A 13,415-nucleotide genomic window follows, 5' to 3' on the forward strand; every position below is an offset into this window, starting at 1 on the left:
AGCGCTGCAACAATACACTGAGATAATAAGAGGATTAAGAAACTTTCCTCTCACTTCTGGACACATACAGGACTGAAATGCTGTTTCTCCAACATTTAAGTAGAGGTTTAAGTTAATGTATAGGTAGCACAACATATAAGTACACAATCTGAGGATATAAAATGTAATTTAAATAATAAGAAACTAACCAAACTAATCTTTGACAGTGTTTATTTAGACTAGGGGGCCGTGATGGGGTGAAATTACCACAAATTATATCAAGACAAACTTTTTCATATCACTCGATATCGATAATTATAACGATATCGACTGGAATGTTTTATATATCTATATTTGTTTTAAGTTTAAAGAGGGATTTTGGCTCTCGAGTGAAAGTTGTGGTTTTGATTTCTTCTTCTTTGGGAGCAGAAAATGACAAAAATTTGAGAAACAACAAAATACTTATGTAAATAGTGTATTTATTGTATATATTGAACCGTAGTTATATTGTGATGGTTACTGATGTTGTTTTATTGCCCAAGCGATGATGCGCTCACACCTCTGAGTGTTATTCCCTGTAACTCTATGATGAAGATAGATTTTACAGATATTCTCACGGACGTCAGCGAGGTCGACTTCGTGTCATTAGCTGTGATTTTCTTCTTCTTCGGAAAGAACCCGGACAAGTTTCAGCTTGTTCTCCTCCCTGATGTGTTAACCTGCTCGGAAAGTGCCTGTCAGAAAAGCTGGTGGAACAGGTGATGGTCACGGTTAAATACCAGCGCTGGGCAAACTGGGTTTCTGTACAGGAGGAGGAAGTTTCTCAATGGTTCCCAGCAAGAGGAGAAATGGTTTTGTTCTTAGCTTCGTTATCCGTCCAGGTGTTTATCAGTTTTACAAAGCTACAGATTAATGGAGGTAATTGTTTAATCACATCCTTCGGTAACTCACTGGCACAGTTTCGGGATGACACGCCTAAATCTGCCACTTTCATTTTGAGTCAAATGTTTTGGAAACTTATTGGTCATCAGGGGTGAAGCTTGGAAAAACACTCTATGGGGCAATTCTGTAAATCATCAGTTAAAGCCACACATGAATCACACCCAGAGTTCCCAGTGTCGTGACCTGACTGTGTATGTGTGTGTGTGTGTGTGTGTGTGTGTGTGTGTGTGTGTGTGTGCAGGTCCCTCAGTGTGAGCAGAGGGGGGGTGATTGGTCTGTAGTTCAACGCCACCTCCAGGAGCTGATCAGGGAAAACTCCGAGCTGAGGAAGAGACTGACACTCGCTCTACAGCGCTGTCTGCTGGCCGGGCGATGCACTGCAGACCAGGAGGAACAAACACAGGTTCGATATCGACCCTGAATCTTATCAGCCTGTCATCTCATCTTCCATTTCAATCCTTTATAGTTCTGAACATGATCCTGGATCCTGATTCGTTTCACTCCATCGAACACACGAGCAGACTCTAGTGTCTCCAGCTCGTTGTGTGTTTGAAGAACTGAAGTCTATGCATGGAACAAAACTCTTAATGCCACAAAACCTGCTCGGTTACATTCTGGTTTAAACCACAGAGTTTTCACTTGCACGAGTTACACCCTCAACACCAGAGCCTGGGGCCTGTTAGGTTCATTTAGATGATTTGTTGTTGTTTTAATCACTTGTTCCTGAGCCTTTGAGCTTCACACACAATCAAACACACTTTGATATTTTGGACGAAACAGATGAATCATAAGAAACGAAATATCTTTACATCACCCATGATCCTCTGCTTCCTGAACCAGAAAAGCTGCTGCTCAAACAAATCAATTCAAATCAGCAACAACAGCCAGTGCTCTGTTCCAGCTTCTCTCTGGTTCACTCTCCTCGGTCTGAATAAGGTTCTGCTTGTTTCTATGTAAAGTTATTTAAGATGCAGGTTGTGTGGATGGACACGTCAGCTGCAGTGTGGACGAGTCCGGTGTCTCACGCTGAGAGGACGGACGAGCTGCTCGACACATTGGTTCTTTATCTCTGTGAGCAGAGGAATTTCCTGGACAGGCTGCAGAGATAACGCCTGCACGTGAAACACACACACTCACACTTTGGGCCTCGAGCGACAACATCTTGGTTTTCACCTCCTTCGCTGCTCTCACGTGTTTCTTTGAGGTTTTCATGTAACGTCCTGTGATGGCTCATTTTAGCTGGACGGATTCCACCTGTTGATGAGTGGATGCGTGTTGCAGTCGTTTCATCAGGAGCACGATCTAAACCCTGAATCAATGACCTTATAAGGCAACAGGCTCCACTGCACTCGAGGTGTTTCAGTGTAGAACCGAGGTCTCAACACACCAAAGAGTCAACTATAGAGTCAGTCGTCATATTAAAGGACCTGAAACACTTTGAATAAAAATAATAAATATACAGTGAATATTTATAGTACAGCTGTCCGAGATCTGGAATCATTACTTTTCTTAGATGCGAAAGAATAAATATTAAACCTAGTTTGACATGAAGTTAGAACCTTTACAAATGTCTTTATGAAGCAATTTAGGGATCAATACAGAAAAGATTCATTAATAAATACGTCTGTTTCAAACTTTTTAATACAAAATGAATGAATGAAAGAAGCTGTGCTGCCCTCTACTGGCCATCGCTTTCTCTTTTACTCCTGAGAGAGACGAGCTTTCAGTTGAAGTGAGAATATAAGTGTTTTGATGTATTTGCTGATAATTTACCCGTAAAGAAACAATAACTTTAACTGAGCAGCAGTTCAATGTTTTAAGTAAAAACTCTGTTAAGTGGCCTTTAAGCTTCCCGGCAATAATTCATGAGCACGAACAAAAGCTGGTGTCGAAGAACAGACTGACCTCATTACACGTTCATGCAGTGAAAGTCGATACGCTGCCCGAGCCTGATTTCACCTTCACAGCTCAAACACTTCAGGAGTTATTTCCCATAAATTCACTGTATAATTTACATGTTTTCCTAAATAAGGAGTGAAATACATAAAATTACTTTGACTAAATATAAAATTTTACTAAATATAATATATTTTGCAGGATTAATCAATAGTTTAATGCTGTTAAATGTTAAAGACATCAAATTCTATCTAAAAATTTGTATTTCTGTGAATATAAAAACAAAAAAATCTAAAATTGGCCAACTTTTACTGGCAGAGTTTTTTCAATTCTTTTACTGTGTATGTCAATAAAGTCTAACATAGAAATCCAAGATCTATCAGAGATGTTTCATGTTACATAGGTGATTATAAACAGATGGATAAACAGATAGATAAATAAATATGTATATTTTATTGATCCCTAGATGAAAACACACATCATAACAAACCAGTGATAGATAATCCATCATTCTACCTGCAGGAGATAAATAGTGCGTGTTCACAGATCTTTAAATCCCCATGTGGACGGTTTGTCTCTCTGCTCAGACGGATCTTCGTCTGTGGGACAGAAGTCTCCTGCTGACGAGGAGGATCGTCTCTGCCCAGAAGACAAAAACCGTCTCATTCTTCAACGGAGACATGAGACACGTTTTACAAGACGGGAAAGTGGTGAGATCTCCGCCTGCGTTGTTTGACTCCTCTGAGTGTGTTTGGAAGCTTTGTGTTCAGGCTTCACCCGGTCGAACGTGTGTGTTACAGGTTTATTATTATGCCGGTGCACAGATCACACACACCACCCACCCAAGTGGTCTGGAGATCCTTCACTTCCCCAACAAGCAGATCGGTAAGAGGCCGGACGGTGAATCTACTGGTGTAGTTTGAGTTTTATATTACATATCTCTTATATTCCTTATATTTAAAGCTTCAAAACAATGTATGCGTTTTTGCTTGTAGAATCGAACCTACAGAAAAGTATCACCTGCATCTGGAAAGTTTTCTGCACAAATAAGGACTTTGGAGACCGATTGTTTATTCTCCAAAATAAAGTTTGAATATTTCTGTTCACACTTTGGTTGTGTGTGTCCGTGTGTGAACAGAGAAGCGACACCCTGGAGGGAGGAGAGAGATCGTATTTCCAGACGAGACCATCAAGTCTCTGGAGCCCGACGGCAGCGAGAGGACGATCTTCAGCGACGGCACCATCGTTCTCGTTTCACCGTAAGATTCCTGATTCCTGTCAGGACGAGCTTCAGGGTGTCTGCGGGGTCAGAGGGTCAGGGCAGCCGGAGGAGGAGCTTCCATACAGTGAGAGGTCACACAGGGACAGAGCTTCACATCGTCCACTGATCGGGTCAGCAGGTCAGACAGAGGATCCTTAGAGGCTTTGAGCTTTGAAAGCAGCCGACTGCAAACAGAAACATCCGTGTGAGAGATGTGGGAGTGAACTCACAGCTGGTTCAAAGCAAAGAGCTGGAGTTCATCAGCCTGTTTGTCTGCAAAGATTATTCCACAAGACGTCTTCTCCTGACCCAGAAAACTGAAGGACGGTGTTTTTAAATGTGCTTTATAAAGTTTTCTCATGATTATGATTATCTTCCAGGTCCGGGGAGAAGATGATTGATTTCCCCAGCGGTGAAAGAGACGTCCACACTCCTCAGTTCAAGAGGAGAGAGTATCCCGACGGGACGGTTCGGACCACCTACCCCGACGGACGCCAGCAAACCCAGTACACATCAGGACGAGTGCGAGAAAAGAACAGAGTCACACAATCTGAATAACTGTTTGTGTTCACATGGGCAGGAAATATTATTTTCAAATGTTTGTGTCACACTATTTCTCCTGATCCAGATAATGTGGCAGCACTTTCATCTGAATAAGTTATGAACTTATTAATGTAGCACAGAGTCTGTCAGTGAAATTAATTAAATGTCTGGAAACTCAAATATAAATGTTGAAAGTTTCTACTAACTGCACTAAACACAACTCACAAGATGATATAACGATTCAATAAAATTATGAATTACTTTCTTTGTGCTGTTGTAAACACTGTAAATGTGTTGAACCACTTTCCACTTTCTTTGAAACTGATAAGGATAAAAAAATAAAGAAATCACAGCTGCGAAACAACATCCAGAAAGTAAAGTAAATATTCTTTTGATAGTGTTTTAAATACATTAAGAAAAAAGTATTAAGGCTCAAATCAGGATGTGTGCTTCTACGATAAGACTGAAACTATTTCATACAATAGAAAATAGAATCAGGTTCTCATCTGTTTGGTTTTATTTCTTTGAGGAAACATATTCTGCTCATATTCAATTAATACATTTAATTTGTGTTATTACTGTAATAGGGTTAAATGCTCTAATGTTCAGTAAACACATCACTTTCCTCTTTTCAGCCTCTGAAACACTTTTTTAGCTCCGGTGTCTTTAATTTGGTTTGAAACACTGTCTGAGAGACGGAGGATCCTTCGGGCCCCAGAGCAGAGAATCAAAGTCTTCTTCACTCTTCCTCGTCCCCTCGGCCTCGTGGGACCGACCTGAAGTCACCTGACCCGTCAGCTTGTGTAGCTCCCGTACGACAACCTTTACGTTCAGTTTGTGTCGCGAGGCTTTCAGAGTGGCTGCGTTAAACGGGAACGTCCGGATGAAGTCTCCGACTCGGACTGGAGGAACATCTCGTCCATTCGGTGCAGTGGTTTCCACCAGAGGAGCCGTTACTGGGATGCGACTCCCACTGTGAAACAATCACAACATTACATCACGTTTTATACCATGACAAAGGTAAAATGACATAACCAATAAGTTAATTTTGATATCTGTAATGTAAAATTGTACGATCATTATTTTTATGTATTTTAACTTTTGATATTGGTAATGTAACGCATGTTTAAATGTAATGTATGTTTTAAATGTTTGATATCTGTATGTATGTTTTAAATGTGGACCCCACTAAAAGTAGCTCTCTTAGGGTAGTGTAACAATCTGTTCAGTCTGTGTCTGTTTGTATTTCACTTCCTGTTTTATTTTGGTGTCTGGGTTCTTGTGTCTTGTGTCTAGCTTTACTTCCTGTTGGTTTCCCCACACATCTGTACCTTGTTTGTCATTAAGCATTCCCTATTTATACCCTGTTTTTCCCCTCACCCTCTGCCAGATTGTCATTGTTTTTGGACTCTGCTTGGATTTACGACATTCGATTTCTGCCTGTTCCCTGTATGGACTTGTTACTGTTGGACTACTTAGTAAAGTTTTATTTGATACTTTATTTTTCTGTCTCACGTGCTTTCTTTGCAACTGAGTCCCTGCCTAGTTCAGGATTGTCACAGGTAGAGCCAATGGGGATCCTTCAAAATAAACAAATTCAGACACATGAACAAACATCAGTGTGATAACATCAACCTAAAACTACTGCCTCCATCCACCTACATGGAGGAGGCAGTGTTGGTGACCTATACTGCAACCAGCCACCAGGGGGAGGTCTAGAGGTTTGGCTTCACATGTAGGGACCTGTCTTTATCTACAGTCCATGGACCAGACAGAGTAAATCACCTGTAAATGTTGGGGAGCTTCCAGGCCACGGCCGATGGTTTGAATCCCAGTCCCCTCTGTCGGATCCCGGGTGTCCTCTGGGAAACGTCCGTCTCTCCTGGACGTTCGTGTCTCTTCACCACTGACGCGTTTGTCCTTGAACGTGAGCCCAGGATCAGGTGAAGCGTCTGGTCGCTGTGGGTTGTTCCGGCTGTGGAGTTGATTTTTCTGACCCCGGCTGCACACGCTCTGTTTGAGTAAACTGGGGGAAGGCGTCTCGACCGGTCCGCCACCAGAGCACGTCGTCCCGGGTTCGTCCCTTTAGACCGTGGGACGGCTTTTAGCAGAGGGAGTGTTTGAGTTTGTGAGGACCTGGGATCATACGAGGGCCGGTCGCCGTGGAAACAAGGCTGCTGGTGCTTCCGTTTCTGAAACGCTCCGTCTCTCAGGCCGTCAGTGGACGTGTAGTTCATCAGGTCAATCAGATCACTGATCAGTCCTCTCTTCACTGAGACGTCCGCGGGACAGTCCAGGCTCAGCGCCGGGCTGCAGTTGACCTCCAGCAGCCACGGCTTCAACCCGGCGTCCACCAGGATGTCGAAGCCGAACAGCTCCAGGCAGTTGGGACAGGAGGGAACCGAGGGGGCGATGGCGAGGAGGGTCAGCGTCACGATGCTGCTGATCCTCTGCCACAGAGGAAGCTCGTCCACGTCTTGGCTGCGGAGGAAATGCCTGAACTTGCTCATGGTCCACTTGCACCCCCGGCCCACTCGCTCCTTCTCGGCTCTGTAGAAAGGGCCGAGCTTGTTGATGCTGGAGTTGGTGAGGTGAGCGAACAGGTTGCCCAGCGACGACAGGCTGTACTTCTCCGTGGCGAAGCGCACCAGCCCCTCCTGGTGGATGTAGACAGTCAGCGGATGGAAGCTATTCACGCACACGTAGATCCTCAGGTCGAACTTGTAGCCGGAGATCAGCAGGGGGTTGCTGACGTAGCGCTGCACGATGACGGAGCAGTCGTACACCAGGTCTTTGATGTCCTGGAAGAGGAAGATGCCTCGGCCTCTGGAGAGATCCACAGGTTTACAGATCCAGTAGAGCGACGCTCCTCCGGCCAGATGCAGTTTGTCGTATTCTGCCAGGAAGCGGGTGTAGTCGTTGGGGAGGATGAAGCTGGAGGGACTGAAGTCGTAGAGCGACGACCCCCACGAGGCTCTCATCCTCCTCAGGTTCCGTGCCAAGCAGTCCTACCAGAGAGAGACAAGCCAGTGAGACTGTGATCATTTGGAATATTCTGTTGAACATATATTTGTCTTAATCCAGGTACAGATTTCTTTTTAATGTCAGGTGTAAATCTAATAATTCCAGAAATCTCAGAAGTCTGTCGTAGTCTCGAGAGCAGTTCCTCTTATCGGCTTCACACTTGTCACGTGTTTCGGAAAGAACCCAAAGAAGAGCAGAGTCGATTATGGTGCGATTTGGACCAACGTTAAATTCGAGGGGACTCAACAACGTAAGTGACGTCAGGAAATCGATTCACAGATTCTCCAGTTCGGCTCCTGCTTCCTGATTGAAGTTTTACCGAATAAATAGGGCCTATACTGCAGCCAGCCACCAGGGGGCGATCAAGAGGATTTGGTCTCAGTTTTGAGTCACATCACCTTTAAAGTTCATGTGAAAAGATTATCGACAACTTTATCTTTCATTTAGAGTCTTTATGAGTTAGTTCACGTGTCGAGGACTTCACCTTGCGTGTGATGCCAACCGTTTTGGGATGGTGGTTGAGTCGCTGCCACGGCAACAGGTTGTGGTACTGGGAGCTGCGGAAGGCCGAGCCCCTCCAGTAGAGGTTCCAGTCTTCCTCCTCCCGTTCGCCTCCATCATATTCTTCCCACCCCCGCTCGAGGAGAACGTCTCTCAGCAGCTCCGGAGCTTTGTCGTGCAGTCGGAACACCAGGGACGCCGCCATGCACCATCGTCAACTACAGATACAGAAGTGAAACATAAACATGGATCAGCTGCTTGACTTTGAATCGTCTTTATTTTCTAAACAAGTCCAAAAATAAAAAGTCCAAAAACCAGTCCAAAAAAAAACAAGGTGCGACATCCTCTGTTCTGAACATCAACAGAATAAGAGTTAAGTTGTATTTAACATCAAAATGGTCAAGAAAGGAAATCATATTGTTTAAATCTATTGAAATGCTTGTTTCAGAATAAGAACAGATTTATGATGTATAAAGATGTTTTAAATTGTATTTCTGAGACTTAAAAAGATAGATTTATGGGAGAAATAGTGCAGATAAATTTGAATAATAGTTACACACAATGGATATAGATGTCTTACCTTGTAAATGCCGAGTGCACATTAGGTCATGGTCTGATTTTCTGTGTCCAGTGACAGAGAATAAGAGTCTTTCCTCTTAGATCACTTGGCTTCAAGTGTTTGTTTACAGGCGCCTGTTCACCTGGCTCCTCCCACAGACCTAACCAGACACTCGCACAGTCACACACACACTGTAGATGGTCTGAGTGAGATCAGCAGCTCCGTCACCCTCAGGAGTTCAACGTCGGGTCAGATTTCAAGGATCTGATTAAAATCCCTGCTTAGCTCCACACAGACGTGCACATCATGTTACTGAAGTGAAAACGATCAGTGACCTTCAGAGCAGACACACACTCGGTGACCTTCTCCTCTGGACGTGACCTTTCAGATGAAGAGTTTAAACTTGTGCAGGCGGATGAAGAACAAACAAACACAGACAACTGGATCTTCTTTGTTCATAAATATGATTTTATTAAATCTCGGGACACAAACCCGCTCAGTGTGGCTTCATCCGCTCGTCTGAAGGAAGAAACATGTTTTAGTATCGTTGAAATGCTGCAGTTCATTGGTTTGTTAGCAGGATAACACAAACTATGAGCAGTTTGTTACCACAGTGGTAGAGGGAGTTGATTCTCTGGATGTCCAGCTGGCTGAGATGTGTCCTCTGACCCATCTGCTGCCCCCCCTGCTTGGGCAGCAAAGTGGGACCCCCGTCCTGACTGAAGAAATACCTGCGATGACAGAAGAATAAGTGGAGTCAGAGTGTGATATGAATATTGTGTTTATGCAGACGGCTGGAGAGACGACTCACAGTCCGTAGTGCATGATGGAGTCCACGTCGTACGGCAGGTTCTGAGTGTCCCCACGTTTCATCTTGAAGTCATTTTTTCTCCCTTGAAAATCAGAGATATTAATTATGTTAATTATCACGAATCAAAGTATCACACAACATGCAAACAGGAACCGGATCCGTGTTTTCCTCTGAGGCCTTTACCGGGTTTGATGCTCGGCCACTGCACGCTGACGTACTGGTCCCGGTCCTGGCGGGTGTGCTCGTGATATAATCCCAGTGCGTGGACCAGCTCGTGGCAAAGGTTCCCCACGCCACACGACGGACCATAGTACAGCGACTGGGCCCCCCCCTGACAGCCCACGAAGGACGCACAGCTGGAGGAGACAAAGAGGGAACAGTTTCTCTCACGTCCGATAGTGGTTTAAAAAAATACCAGAACCACATTCGACTGGTTTCATCCTCACGAAACCTCAATTTGCTTTCGATTTCATTACAAGATCCTGTTGATTATGTTTAAGGTTCGTGGTCTCGCTGCTTATTCAAGGGTTCAAGTCCTACAAGTCTTCTAACCTAGATTTGAATTGAAATATATTTAATTGTTTTTTTCTTTTTTACAGATATTGAGTTAATTATGAAATCTAAATCATTTGTGTCGTTAATTTGCATTTCTTCTCACCCTTTTCGTTCCTTGATGTTCAGGTAGTTAAATTCATTTGTGTGTTTTTTGAAGCGAATACATGTGACCCTTTCGATCATTGTGAAGGCTTCGTCCATGTCTGACTCTCGATGAGCTGAAAACACACAAACACTTTCTTCACTACACAAACAGACACACACACCTGCTTTACATGAGACGTGAGCTTGATCCACAACAACTCACCCAGGTCCCGACTGACGACGTAAGGGACGGTGGCGTCCAGCCACAGGCTGTGCACGGCGTTCCTGACCTCCTGTGACACAACCACAATCTGAACACTTCCATACTCAAACTCTTCATCATGTTTTAAACCATTTTTCCAACATTCAAAACACCTCATGTCATTTAACCATTTGTTGCAGATATCATTTCTTATTTCTTATTATTTTAAAATTCCCAGTTGAAGCTGCATCTTTCCCAGCAGCCGTGTGAATAGAAACTTCTCCGTTCATCTTACCGGCATCAGAATGTCTCCTTCTTGGACGATCAGGTCATCTTGAAGCTCTACGAGAGTTCAAATATCGGGTAAAAACACAGAACACACATTCTATATTTGAACTATTATGTTTTTTCTGTACGTTTATCAGTAATCATTTAATTTTACCTTCTAAAGTTTCCGAGTTGTCTCTCGGTGGCGGCCCAAGCGTGATGGAGACTCTCCCACCACCTACAGATTTAAACGTTACTGAAATTACAAACTAAAATCTTAATAAATCTGTAAAATCCCAATGAGCACCGACCTGGTGTTGGATGAGTTGCATTGTAGGTATTATTTAAAGGAAGAGCGCCGACTGAAAAAGAGAAATCCAGTTAAAACAATCAGGTTGTCTTTTAATAAATGATTGAGCTTGTATATACTGAACATTACCTGTTAACGGCTGTGAAGTATTCGGCTGCTGCACATCGAGCGTCGGACTGACCGTCACATTACCTGAGCAAAGGAGGGAAGAAGAATTCTCTCAGAAACAATTCAATGTCTTGATCATTGCACAGTGAACAATGGTTCATTTCCCCAGTGGGACACTAGAGGGATAAATATAAAACATTAAATAGAATAAATCCAATTGAATCCAGGCTGAAAACACAGGGGACAGAAAGTTTGTTGTGTCCGATACTGTGACTTCTTTTAAGTCTCGGCTAAATACATGTTTGTACTTTTTTTGGAAGATATATATTCATGAATTTACTGATTTTTATTGTTCTTTTATGTTTTTATTATTACTTCCTCAGTTTGTTGTGGACAGTTGGGTTTTAAAAACAGGATCAATACGGTGATTAAAAAGGTTGATTCAGTGACTCTCCTGAGGTCGCCTGAGGAGAGAGCAGTGTTTGTGCTGTGTTTATTATTTTGATGTGCACAGTGAATTTCATGTTTACTGTCTGTATCTTGGTGGCAAATTAATTTCCTGATTAAATTCCTTCAATTGCAGCAAATATCCAAAGAGCACCGACCTGTGACAGCAGCAGGAGCAGGAGCTGGAGGTGGATGTACCGGGACTCCAGCAACTACATGAAGAGAAAGAGTAAGTTATCATCATCACTCAGCTGATTATCTGTTTTAACGTGTGGTCGTGTACCTGTGGACACGCAGAGGAGGAGCAGGAGCCACATGGAGCAACACAGCATCGTCTCAGGAGCAGAGAACCTGAGGAGAAGAGAACCTGAGGATCTGAGGAGAAGAGAACCTGAGGAGCAGAGAACCTGAGGAGCAGAGAACCTGAGGAGAAGAGAACCTGAGGAGCAGAGAACCTGAGGAGAAGAGAACCAGAGGATCTGAGGAGCAGAGGAGCAGAGGACCTGAGGAGCTGAGATGTTTCCTGACATGAAACCTGGTCTCGTCTCAGCAGGTGGGATCACTTCACTCTGATTATGACCTCTCAGTCCGGCCTGTAGAGGGCGCTACAGTAGCTTTCTCAGGCTGTGCCATGGAAACTGAATATAAAAGACATTCATACTTATTCCTCTGGTAGTCTGCTGTTTATTGTGTGTCTGTGTGTGTAAGTACACTGAGCACAAATACACCAGAGTCAAATTCTAGGTGTGTGTACTCGTCCATGGCAAATAAAACTGATTCTGATTTAAGGTTTAATCTTTTTCTTTGCATTAGAACCTAGAGTCATATGTCTAATGATATTTATTATCAAAATGATCACCACCAAATTGCTCACAGTCATAATTTTCCGTCTTCTATACATGCGATTGAACACATTTTATAAATCATAAGAAATTACATATTGTGTTTTCATCTGCATTCGTTTGTCTGATAGTTTGCGTGATTATGCAAAAACCAGATGAACTACCTCAAAACTTGGTAGACGTATTTCAATATAAAGTGCTCATTCTAGGGTAAAGAAAACCACAAATTGTACAATTTAGATGAGACAACCTAGTGAAAAAATCACTAGGATCATTTTATATTCAATTTCTGCCAATAGATCCTTTTCACCTGAATCTTACACACTGGACCTTTAACATCTGTTTCACATCTGGGCCAAAACAGTTTGGAGTCATTCATCAACATCTGATGTAAGAAGCTCAGAACCAATCACCAACTCATAGAGCAGATGTATAATTGAATGTATGGTGCATATTATTCAACACTATTCTTCTTTCTGCTCCTTTTCATTCACGGTTTGAGATTCTGAATGAGATGAATCACCAGAGTCCGTGGGAGAGTGGAGTTCTCCCAGGGCCCCTGAACGCAGCGCCCGTCACCGTCATGTGATGTCCTGTCATGTGATGCGTTCACTTCCTACTGACTGGGCATCGAACTCACGGCACTCTGCTGCATCATGTCGACCCGCTGAGGCTCTTCTCGCTCGTCCCCCCTCCCCTCGCAGACAGCATGTTTCCTGCTCGGTGTTCCTCCGGCCGGCGGCCCTCCCTCGGCCCGGTCCTGTGGCTGCTGGCCGGCTGCCTGCTGGCCGGGTCCGGAGCCCTGGAGGCGGGCAGCTCCGGCTCCAGCAGCAGCCTGTGGTACCAGGACCTGTGCAGGTAACAACAACAACAACACAACACACCGGAGACACACACACACCCTGCAGCAGCAACACAACACACTACAACACAACCCAACACAGCTGTGTCTCCTCAGCTCGTCCACCTCCAGCTGTGTGTGTGTGTGTCTGTGGAACCTCGTGTAATTTAGTGTGTTTTTAATCTTCCTCTGGTCACACACCCGGTGCCACACAACCCAACACAACACAACACGGGTTCCTGT

General features: G+C 43.9%; 3 protein-coding genes across 3 annotated transcripts in view; 1 reads left to right on the forward strand and 2 right to left on the reverse strand.

The window, feature by feature from the left end:
* Positions 1 to 5,287: 5,287 nt before the first annotated feature.
* On the reverse strand, positions 5,288 to 8,351 carry ttll2 (tubulin tyrosine ligase-like family, member 2). Its single transcript, XM_061091985.1, has 3 exons — positions 8,130 to 8,351; positions 6,407 to 7,629; positions 5,288 to 5,594 (listed from the first exon to the last, which is right to left on the reverse strand). Exons 1-3 carry the CDS (start codon positions 8,349 to 8,351, stop codon positions 5,288 to 5,290), a joined length of 1,752 nt encoding a protein of 583 aa, XP_060947968.1.
* A 916-nt stretch (positions 8,352 to 9,267) lies between these two features.
* Positions 9,268 to 11,806, reverse strand: LOC133024822 (zinc metalloproteinase nas-14-like). Its single transcript, XM_061091987.1, has 9 exons — positions 11,773 to 11,806; positions 10,932 to 10,986; positions 10,800 to 10,852; positions 10,653 to 10,699; positions 10,379 to 10,448; positions 10,175 to 10,289; positions 9,700 to 9,872; positions 9,517 to 9,598; positions 9,268 to 9,436 (listed from the first exon to the last, which is right to left on the reverse strand). The coding sequence occupies exons 1-9, from the start codon at positions 11,804 to 11,806 to the stop codon at positions 9,268 to 9,270; spliced, it is 798 nt and encodes a 265-aa protein (XP_060947970.1).
* Positions 11,807 to 12,968: 1,162 nt separating this feature from the next.
* Positions 12,969 to 13,415, forward strand: part of igf2r (insulin-like growth factor 2 receptor) — a 34,258-nt gene continuing 33,811 nt past the window's right edge. The window contains exon 1 of the mRNA XM_061091038.1: positions 12,969 to 13,189. Coding sequence (XP_060947021.1) covers positions 13,041 to 13,189 — 149 coding nt within the window. The 5' untranslated portion in view covers positions 12,969 to 13,040. The remainder of the gene's footprint in view (positions 13,190 to 13,415) is intronic.

This window comes from Limanda limanda, chromosome 18, assembly GCF_963576545.1.
Source record: "Limanda limanda chromosome 18, fLimLim1.1, whole genome shotgun sequence".
NCBI classification, from domain to species: Eukaryota; Metazoa; Chordata; class Actinopteri; order Pleuronectiformes; family Pleuronectidae; genus Limanda; species Limanda limanda.